At 33.5% G+C, this 11,759-nt stretch overlaps 1 protein-coding gene across 9 annotated transcripts in view; it reads right to left on the bottom strand.

Annotated features, from left to right (window-relative positions):
- Positions 1–206: 206 nt before the first annotated feature.
- The window catches only part of LOC145245888 (uncharacterized protein C20orf96-like), a 2,261,276-nt gene continuing 2,249,723 nt past the window's right edge, over positions 207–11,759 (bottom strand). For all 9 annotated transcript variants that reach the window (XM_080107943.1, XM_080107887.1, XM_080108064.1 and 6 more), the window contains one exon: positions 207–497. In XM_080107943.1, coding sequence (XP_079964069.1) covers positions 437–497 — 61 coding nt within the window. In that variant the 3' untranslated portion in view covers positions 207–436. The remainder of the gene's footprint in view (positions 498–11,759) is intronic.

Here is an 11,759-nt window from a genome sequence, read left to right as displayed (position 1 = left end):
TAATGAAACTATAGATTTTCCACTACTTGTTACTTCTGGAATTATTTATAATGCTTAAATTAAAAGATAAATTTTTAAAAGCTTTTATAATTAATACATTTTTCCATTTTGAGTTTTATAATTATACTATTCTGTTGATCTGTTTGCTCCTTTAATATGTCGGCTAGAAATACTTGTTTAAATGAACATATCAAATGAACAAAACACATTAAAAAATATTCTTTATTTCCAAACAATATGGCATCAGCCCAAATAACATTTCACATGTACGTGTTTTGTTTAATAAGTGTTAAATGGAATAAATGCGTTTTAACATTTACAATTCAATATTTTAAAATTCAATCAAAATAACATTATATAAAGACGATGAAATCAATTGATTGATATTATTGAAGCAATTTGAAACCTTCTTGATTGATAGTTCCATTGGGATTGGTCAGATTGGGATAAATGTCTGGTGTGCAATGTTCAACCCCAGATCAGAGTCTGGTTTACACCTGAAAATAGATGAAAAACAGTGTAAAAATATATTATGTGTGTTACTCACATACAGGATAGGTACCAAAACTACTGGACACTGAATGTGCCAGGAAGAATGAGTAAAATAGAGGTGACCTAAAATATTTCCAAGACGACATTAATACTCCTAGTTATCTGATGAAGGCCAAAGTGATATCATAAACATAATAGCCAACATAAGGATAGGCCTGCAACTCTCTCCAGATATCCTCCCATGATCAAGAACAGAATTTTTCCGCTGTACTTAGGATTAGCAGATACTGAATTACTTGTTAAAGACAGACATATTTGTTTTGCAGGGAGGTCTCCCACATAAAATTCTTGGTATTCTCGAATGATTACTCATGGCCTGGCTAAATCTCACTTATTTTCAAAGAAGTCAACACTATTAAGTGCAATATCACATGTAACCATCCATGTTGGCCATCAAAAGTAAATTTTAAGAACGTTTAGTTCCTTCCTCTCTCATATTAGCAATTCATGAGGGCCGTTACAAAAGTAAAGCTTCCTATTTTTTTAACTGAAAAAAATTGAAGAGCTGTAAAGAGGGAAGTGGTACCATAACTACGAGCGACCTTTTGTGCTCCGGAATTTATTTTTCTACATAGTATTCTCAATGCACTTTTGCCAGGAATTCAATGGCGCATCTCCGCTTCTGACGCACGTTCATGACAGGGGTTGCTTGTCAATATCTGCAACAAAGATGAAACTTTCAGGTGGTAAATGTATCAGTTCAGTCATTATAATAATGCAATCCATTCGGGCGAAATAAAAAAAAAAAAAACTAGAGGCATTACTTTTGAAACGCTCCTCGTAAGTTCTCTCTTTCTGCTCTTTCTCGTTCATTATATCTTTTTTTTTTATTAAATAACGATTTTCTCCTGACGAGATAGTAGTCGAAAACGCTCTGGACAGTACCCCTCCCCTTTTTTAAAATTTAAAACTGTTTGCACATTTTAGTCTCGAAACACACACACACACACACACACACACGCACGTGCGTGTGTTTATCGTGCACGTGTTCATTCATTCATTTCATAAATAGCAGCTTTTATCAAAGATATTGATAACAGTTATGACGTATCTGACAGATCTAACGACAGCATAAATTTATTGAGACACATTTGAAGAGCTGCCTTCATATCGAGGAAAATGTAACTTGATGCAAAGTTCTCACAAATTGTGTAATGATAATGACATTCTTAGTGTCAAAAGAAAAACATTCAAGTAAACGTAAGGATTGATAAAGTCGAAACTTTCTTTTTCATTTTCCAAACAGAATCTAATTAGCAATCAATACTTAACGCTCAGTTTTGGTGTTCATTGACACTTATAAAGTTAAATAGTTAAACTATATTTTGTCTTTAAATATAGAACATTCTGAACAGATATTAGATCAATACATATAAACCAGTAAAATTAATTACGCAAACACCATTGCACCACTTTTATGTCTCTTTATAAGAATTAAAACCAAAATATTATGATCATGAACTTGATGTCTAGTACCCCTTACATGATTGTGAATTCTAAAACATGTCTCAAATTTAAGCTTAAGGGGGCTTAAGAACAAATTTAGGGAACTTTGCTTAATTAGTGACTATGGATGAAATTCATTGCAAATCTGCAACATTATAATTTAAATACACAAAATATCCTATAAAATACTCCAAAGAATCTGAAATCTGAGAGATATTCATTAATTGATATTTAATAACTATTCTTAAAATATCTAAATTTTCTGTGCGAGCTACCCCATTTCTATGAATCTAAATTATAGCCCACATGTGTCTATCTGGCTTGCATCTTAGCTGACTGATTTGGAAGTTTCAGAACAGACTTTATCCTACGATCAGCCCTGTGGTTTAACTAATTTTTTTTTTGCATATTCTAACTAATTTTTCTAGACAAACTAGATCACCTATCAAATGGGTAAAAACAGAGCTTATTTTTTACATATATGGTCAGGTGGACTAAACATCAACAGAGAAAAATGAGCATTTCTGCAGTTTGCTTGATCAAAGTCGTGTTAGAATTAACAGCTTTTTTTTTTTATTCAATCGTAAGGTGGAAAACTATTTACAAAAGACTCTCTCCTCCCCAAGGTGGAAAACTATTTACAAAAGACAATGCAAAAATAATTACCCAAAATTGTACTTTGTAATGTTCAACGCTTTTAATTATAAATTATAAAATGATACACATTTATTTTTTTGGTAAATATGAAGATTCTTTCCACCCTCGGAAAATCCTTTAAAATTAACACTTATAAAGGTTTTCTGTGGTGCTGAAAACGAAAGTAACAAAAAAGAAATCCGGCATACAGATAGATTACAAGATCTAAATAAATGTTAGTTTCTAAAACGTGAGGGATCACTTTTGTATAATAATATAACACAAAATGAGCAACCACTTTATGGCCACATATTTTTTTTTCTGTGGGGGTCACCGTACACTGAACACAAACTTAAAATGAGCCCCCACTTTTTTGTTTGGGGTTGGTACACGTCAAATTGATTATTAATGCCTGCTAGCCCCCCCCCCACACTCTTCAAAAAAAGGGTGGTGCGCAGTTTACATGAAATTATGTTCATTGTACGCTGACCCCCTCCCTCCATACATAAGGTGGCTATAAAGTGGGTGCTCATTGTACCTTAAATTATTATATACAAGTGATCCCCTACTTTTTTTGAAAATAACTAGGTTTATAAGAGTAGTAGTTGATGGGCAAAAATCAGAAGCTCACAGTATTAATGCTGGAGTCCCTCAGGGGTCCATCCTGGGCCCAACTCTCTTCCTGATCTACATTAATGATCTTCCAAATCACATCCTTACATCATTCGTAGACATTTTTGCTGACGACACTAGCATCTATGGTAGCACATCTAAGACAGTAAACGACCAAGTTCTCTCCGATTCTCTCTCCTCTGATCTTGATCACGTTGTACAATGGGGAAAGGAGTGGCTGGTTACTTTTAATGCATCTAAAACCAAGCTTCTATCTTTACATCATCAATGCTCTGATCCCCATCTGGCATCAATTAAAATGAATGCCTCTCATCTTGGGGAGGCCTCAAGTTTTGACAGGCTTCTGGGCTTGACCTTTTTCCTGATCTTAAATAGAATACGTACATCAAATCTGTTGCCAAGGCCGCTGGAGAAATGGTGGGATCCTTCTATCGATCCAGTAGTAAACATAGATTCCATGATCAAAGCTTCTTTCTTAGAACTGCACGCCTGTGGAATTGTCTTCCGGTTTCCTGCTTTCCAGCTGTCTATAATATTGTTGTCTTCAAGTCCAACGTGAACAAGTTTCTGATGAGCCGTTCCACTTAAGTTAACAAATTTACCGAACTTCACATTTTAAAGGATTGGTCGAAGATGGAAAGAATCTTCATATTTAACCCTTTTTTTATTTGTTAAATAACGTGTGCGTCTCTTCGTAATAGTCTAATAAAAACGAAATACTATTGCCGTATCCTTAATACTAAAGTAAAGTAAGCAAAGTTAACCACATGTGAAATAATAGCGTGATTTAATTTTAGCCATTTAAAGTTAGCGAAGCATTTATAATGTAAATGAACTTGTAAACTAAAAAATGGAATCGGCAACACGAAAACAAAATGAGACGAAATGTTTTTCTAAAGCGTCCGTAATAACCGTTTCGTAAGAACGAATTACTGTCCTGTCATCTTTATTACTAAAATAAAATATAATTAATAATGATGCGTCACTGTAACTTTATTACTGAAATAAGACATAAATAATAATTTGTCACTGTAAACAGCAAAGAGGATATGAACCTCCAATTTCTGTTTGGTAATCAATAAACCAAGTAATTTGATTCCTAGTGATGTTAGTAAGATATTATCGAAAATAGTACTGGTAATAGTTTAAATGAAGTGCGAATCATTTTTTCGAGATTCCGAAGTTTGTAATCGGGGTATAATATGTAATGATTCTGGGAAGCAATGTTTGTGGTAATCTCTAGAGTGTTCCTTTTTGAATGATGTTTCTTTCATTCCGGAATGTTAGAATATGTAGATCTCAACCAATGAGATTTTGAGATATGAGAAGAGGGAGAAATCATTATTTGTGTAGGGGTAAAGCGTTAACATTAGGCGATATGTATTAATTTTCTAGTCTGTTAATGACGGAGTAGACCCAGGAAAGTAAAAAAAAAAAGTATAGATTCACGTGCTGTAGAATGGGGTCGTAATAAGTCTTATCGGTAAAATTTGAGCTACTTCCTCTGTAGGTTATGCCGATGATGAAAATGGCGCTCCAAGGAATAAATGTAATATTTTAATATTACGGAATAACGTGTCTCTAATGGAATTCTATAGATAATGGCTAATAGCTGTTAATGTAAACCTACGGTATTTTGGTCCAGAGGGGGAAAATTACAAGAAGATACAAGATAACCTAATCGTTTCATATTATTCAGCATTTAAGATTCATACACTAACAAAAGAGTTTTCTTTAACTAATGAACAAATAATTTCATTATGATGGAAAACATACTTCTGGCTTACCAACAATGAAAATGCAAACACAGTAAAAACGGATTTAAAGCCACCAAAAATGAATAAATTAGAAATATTAGAAGATTAAATAATGAAGATTATAAACAATTTCAGTCATTGTGGTTATAAAATTACACCGAATATGAAGATAAATGATCCCATGTCTGTTTTCCGCTGTTCATAGGGGTGAAGGAAACCAGACGATTCATACGCTGAACCAGTGATAACAGATACTAATGCTGATTCATAACGTCTATTTCAAACATCCGGGATATCGAAATTGAAAAATATCAGGTTATGCAAATTTGTTTTGCATAACCAGTAATATTAAAACATCTCTGGTAGTACTTTTATTTGAATGAGCAGGTTATTTTTATTGTTTTTTTTAATGCATACATCATATAACAGTGATTTGTGTCTTCAGAAATTAACTATTGTTGATAATTCTGAGATTGAAAATCAAATGTAAAATATCGGTAATTTAATTATGTCGGTGTCCCCCACAAGAAAAGAATTTATGAACACAGCAGATCCATAAAAATTAGGTGATACTAAGAATGCTTTTTTAAGTTAAATAAAAAGAATAATTTACCATTTCTGATTATTATTTGGCTAGACTTGATTCTGTTAAGTTAGAATTTAGATAGAAAGTGTCTTTACTATGGATGCATGTTTGAGTTTTGAATAAAACATTGTTTTTATTATTTGTTTGGAGACTGCTTTTTTTTTAGTGAAGATTTCTCAGGTGCCTGCGCAATAACTTGAAAATGGCTGAATCATGGCAAAATGGCAACTGCAGAAAATGCCAGTATAGTAGAACCCCGGGATACGGCATATAATACACATGTATGTAATCAAATAACCTTATAAATAACACCGTAAAGTGGGGGTAAATACCATAACCAGGGGCCGGAAAAAACATGGTATTTCACATCGTAACCTGAAAAAATGTATCCTAGGGCCACCGTATCCCGGGGTTCTACTGTACATTTATGTACATTGATTAGAAACTGCAAAGCTTATTTCTCATAAGGGCCAATTCTGTAGTAAAGCAACCTTCAACCAAACATAGCACGTTGTAGATGAACTATAGAATCTCCTGCATCATATTTACTGGACATTTTAGTGATCGATTGATACTTCAAACATGGCGACCATTTCTTATAGGAGACAGGCGTCAAAAACAAATATGCAGACTTTAAATCTCTGTGTCAGAAATGTTAAGCCGCTGCTGCTGCATTACAAGATCAATGAGAGGCTCTAAAGTTTTGAGTGGAAATCCGCCTTTTCTGGGTAATTCCACTACAAATCTAGAGAATTCACATTCATGCATTACTAAAGTGGAGTTTTGTCAGATAAGTCACCGAAAAACTTAAAGGTTAAAAACTGAATTTTCTTTTAACCACATATATTCCCTCTTTTTTACTGAAGACAATCTGATTTGATCAATTAAAGGTTGAACCGTCAAAGATTTCCATTCACAGAGAATATACCAACTTCCTATCCATTCTACGTCTACTGTTCTCTTAAATCCTCATCTTTTCCAATTTTTTTTATCGATCTACTTTTAGTTGGAACTTTTAATTCGATAATATAAACTATTTTGAATCAACAGACCAGATCAGAATATAAATTCATTTCGTGTTTAATTTGACCAGTTGGGAAAACGGAATATTATTCCAAATCTATTTAAATGCTCCAATCTTTTCAATGATCAAACATTATGGATTTTTCCTTTTTTGTAAAGAATTTTGGAAGTGTTTTGTTTTTTTTATTGTTAGTGTTCTGGAATTTTATTAACACCTTTTTACTGTAGCTTCATGTTTTTACATTCTTAAATGTTGAAGAATAATAATTTCACTCTGTGACCCTAACACTGTGATTTGAACTGAATTATGCAATGCTTTTCAAATTATTCATTTTTCTCTTAAAATATCTACTTTCATTTATGTTTTCATAGTTGATCACATTTGATTGCAATTCCTCCAGAAAATCAGGTTAATCAAAAACGTGAGAAATAAAGTAAGATGTAGCGATGTACTCAGTTTCATTGTTTGATTCCTTCTTGTAAAACTTTCCCACCATTGTAAAGACCTTTTTCTTCCTTCCTGCCTAACATGAAATGGAAGTACGATAGAATAGTTTCTTTCAGAGAACTTTCTATTTGTAGATAACGTTGCCATACGATTATTTCGCTACATAATCAAGTTCATATCAAATATTAATAAACACTTGTCCTAAAACGGTCCACATAAGTGGTCAAATTTTATCAATTCTTTCCATTACTTTCAATCCTCTGAATATGAATATTCATATCAATAACTCAGGAGTAGCAAGTAATCAAATAAAAGTGTTTGGTGTATTTCATTCGATGTGTATTTCGTCATAAAAGGAAATGCCTTGCATTTCGACAGTGAAACTTTCACTTACAAAAACATAGCTAACAAATTTATATGATGTTAACCATATTAGATAAGACAAAATGTATCTTTAGAGCTGATCTGCATATATACATGTGCTGAATACTGTGTACGCTGAAATAATTACTAATCTTTTTATAATGTTCTTAAGGTTTGTTTTGTTAGCGTGTGTCCAAATTAAAGCGAAACCAAAAGAGGACAGAGAAAGTGACCCCAGAAAGAAAACTGATTATATTTTTGCTCATCTTGCATTATGATCTGTGTTCACTAATGGACCGGGAGATTAATATTATTTGACCCAGGATTGAACCTCGATCTCCCGGTTCAATCCTGAGTCAAATAATATGAAAGACTCAAAAGATATGGTACATATCTTTTATCTCTGACCCATAAACCTCATTCAACTTTTTCCTAAAATCTTTGAAACATTAATCACTCTAGCGACAGTTCATCAGCTTGAATATGCAAAATTTTTCTCTCACCAACAATATGGATTGAGGCAATTCCGTTGTACTATAGATATCCGAAACTTATCTCTGAACATGCTAGATAAGGCAGGTGAAACTTGAATGATAGCATTAGATATCTCTAAGAACATTGATACGTCTGGCATTTATATCGTCTTACAAAACTGAACTTGTATGGTATTACTGGACGGATTTTATATATACTCAGATCTTTCTTAGCTAAAAGAAAAATATTTTTGAACTTTTTTAACTGGAGCAATTTCATTTTGGCTTATCTAATTTTCTTCACCTTAGAAATTAAGACCGTAACGAGAAAGGTCCATTTTTATGTTTATCTGTTTTGGACATTTGTAATATTTTACAGAGAGCTCTTTTGTGCATGCATGACATGACACAGGATTATATATTATTCATAAAAAATAATATCTTTGTCAAGATTTTTTTCTATCTCCTTGAATAGTCAGAAGCAGGAGTTGGAGGTTCAGAATAGTGAGAAACAGGAGTTGTGTACTCCGATGAAGACGGTTATGAAGTTCCAAAAGTCAAACGACAGCAAACATAACCCGACGAAGACCCCAAAGAGTATTCACCAGTACGTAAGTGTAGTTCTAGGTGGTTAAATTTTCGGAACACCAAAGAAAGTTCATTAGCATGACCTTGATCACCTAAACGTGATTCCAGTTCTTCCTCTCTTCACAAGTGGTCCGCAAGACAAAATAAGAAGAAAAAAAAATGGAGAAATGAAATAAAAACAAAGGAAACACTCAAAATCTCCGAGGAGACAGGTATGACGCGGACCGAGGATGTATATGGCGTTAGGGTAGGTGCTCCTGTTGCTTGATGCTTCCTGAAAGGAATTAACTCAACTACCAAACGACGAAACCGTCTTCTTGAGTCAATGAACAAAATAAAATTCCAGTCGTCAGTTCTTGTTTTTACAAGGATTAATCTAGAATATAAATCTCACCTGTCTGTGTAAATGGATGTATGGTTGTATATGTCTGCCTAAAACTTTCAACAGAGACGATAGATTTTCACGAGATCGGTATCGTTTTGACGCCCGACTCTTCGGACGACAAATATCGAAAAATTGGCTAAAAACATTAATTTCTACACCCTCAACTTGTCAGTTTTCTACGAGGAGGGTCGTTCTTTTGCGTCACCATTTTTGCAAGTTATCATCTCGGTTGGAATGAGTTTACTAATTTCAACGTTCCTAACTTCCGGTCGCGTCACGGAGTAGGGATAATATGTTGGGTTTTTTTTTCACTTTCTTTTCCGCCTTCGCGTCACGGGTTTGAGCCTACCTACTACTACTACTACTTTTTTTTTTTTTTTACTCAACACACATCTCAAACACCCGGGCAACACCGAGCACGTTATTCAATTAAAACTCATGACGACAATATTTTGCTATCATACAGTAGAATTAAATGAAAAGAAAAATATATTCATTTTCTTGTTTTTAACAACGCAAATATTTACAGTCGCGTGTAACAGATTTTTTTTTCTGAACGAACTATCTGCAACACACAATCGCTTCTTTTCTCTTTCTTCCTTCTCTTTCTCCGTTGCGAGATTTTCGTCGCTGTGGTTAGTGAGAATGGGGGGGGGGTGCAGCGAAGGCGTGGGTGGAGGGGATCATTCATGCTCAACTCAACTGCCAAAATTCACTCTCTCATACCTTCTTATAGTTAGGCAGTGGGGAAAGTGCTGACGATGCCTGAAATCAACCAATCAGCCCCTGTATTAACAAAATTGAATTCACCCGGATTGGCCAATTTGGTCAAATCACCTGTGCATATTAATTAAATAATTGAGCAAACCTTTGGGATTGACCTTCGAGTCAATGCTGTTTCCCAAGTTAAGACAAAATAACTGTACTATCATTCTCCCTAAAGCAATGGTTTCCTTCACAAAACAATATAATTGTTAAATATTATCAATTCCCAAATCCGTTCAGTTGAAGTTATTTTTCCTTATTTTGGTTTGAGTCATCAACCAAACAAATGGAGTCAGCAAGACAATCGGGAATTGTCCGGGATTGTTAACATAAAAACTCTAACTCAGCTGTATTTTAACCGTTATTAATGTAAAATTCGACCACACCAGGTAGTTGGGTCACAGTTGAAAGAAATCTCCATTTCTTATTAAAAGAAAAGTTATTTTACTTTTTAACTCATCACAGACTATATACAAATCTTTTAAATATCCTTATTTCATTTTTAGATTGAGGTATAGTTAGTTTAAATTTAACAAAAATGGCGTTTCGATGACATTTTTAAACAAGAGTGATGTTATGCAAATTGTTTTCTTTTTACAAAACGTTTGAAGGTCATCTGTTTCTATTCTTTCCCCTGTTGTTTAGAAAAAAAGGAAGGTACTTTCACGTAAGATCTTTTATGTTAAGAATGCACCGTTGGAGATGAGAGAACAGTCATATTCATATCTGACACATTGATTGAAGAATCTTTTGATATGCCATAAATTCTCCAGATAAGTTTGTTCAAAACACGTCTCACAGCGGGAAGACATTGGATGATTCAAAAGAAAACGTGACTTTTATCATAAACAAATTCCTTTCTTAGAACTGAACATTTTAATGTATCAGATTGAAAATTGGAAAATTTACACTGATGAAATGAATTTAGTTTCCGAGTAAGGAACTAAAACATGTATTCAATGTGTTTTGTTCTTGCTAAAAATCAATAATCTTTTGTGTCGTTTTTTTACAAGTACTAAAATGTGGAAAATATTGTAAAAAAAAATCTTTTGAACCGATACCATATAACTTTAAAGTCGTTAAAAAAAATATTACCCAAATTGTACAGGTTAAACGATTCCAAAGAAATGAACTGAGTTGACAGGCTAGGAGCAAACTGTAGTATCTGTTCTGATCCTGCAGTATATTTTTCTGTCCTCGTCCACTGACTGAGGCACTTTTAAATTGGTGCTGCTTTTTCGAGAGCTAGATTTTGCCTACATTAAAACCCGATCTTGTGTCTCTGAGGAAGCAAGTAAATAGAGCTCGATTTTATATGAGGTGGGGGTTCGTTTTTCAGTCATTCCAATATTATCTATTGTTATATCTATGAAAAACATATGAAAAGGGCTTGCATTATTATATTTTCAATACATTAAAACAAGAAAGGAATGCGTTGGATGAGAGGGTTTATTTAGTGAAGCAGAATGTGGAAAAAAACGGGAAAGGAGAGAGAGAGAGAGAGAGATCATCGTTGTCTTAATTTAGAGACGTTAAACACGCCTTTTTATCTCTTCTATTTTGTTTTATAGCCTCGGGCAATATACGGTAGCCTTTCTAGCGTATATATATATATATATATATATATATATATATATATATATATATATATATATACACACAAGTGAAATTGCCTCTGTGTGTGTGTACATTTCCCTAACAAGCTAATCTGTCAATTTTCGGTTTACAGACTATAGACTTGATATAAGGGGTATTGAGATTTGGGAAAACCTTTTTAATCGGTTTTCGGCCAGAAATTTGGCTGTTAGGGGCTCAAAGTTCAACGATTTGACCTTTGAAAACTCTACCAAACTCCTCTGCTATATTTCGTTCTAAACACTTGAAATTTTATATGTAGGTTACATAGACATGGTTCAAACTTTTTAATTCAATTTGAGCCCAAAACAATAAATGTTAAGGAGTTAACATTGGAGTCAAAGTTACAAACATTTGACCTCTGCAGTCTCTACCAACTTTTTTCCGTGCGAATTAAGGAAGCCTATTATATAGAAAAGCATTACTGTACATATGCACACTTTTAATATATACATAAAGTTATGAACAG

Source organism: Euprymna scolopes, chromosome 1, assembly GCF_053919585.1.
Source record: "Euprymna scolopes isolate OS-2025 chromosome 1, ASM5391958v1, whole genome shotgun sequence".
In the NCBI taxonomy this organism is placed as follows: domain Eukaryota; kingdom Metazoa; phylum Mollusca; class Cephalopoda; order Sepiida; family Sepiolidae; genus Euprymna; species Euprymna scolopes.
This window is presented reverse-complemented; position numbering and strand designations above follow the sequence as displayed.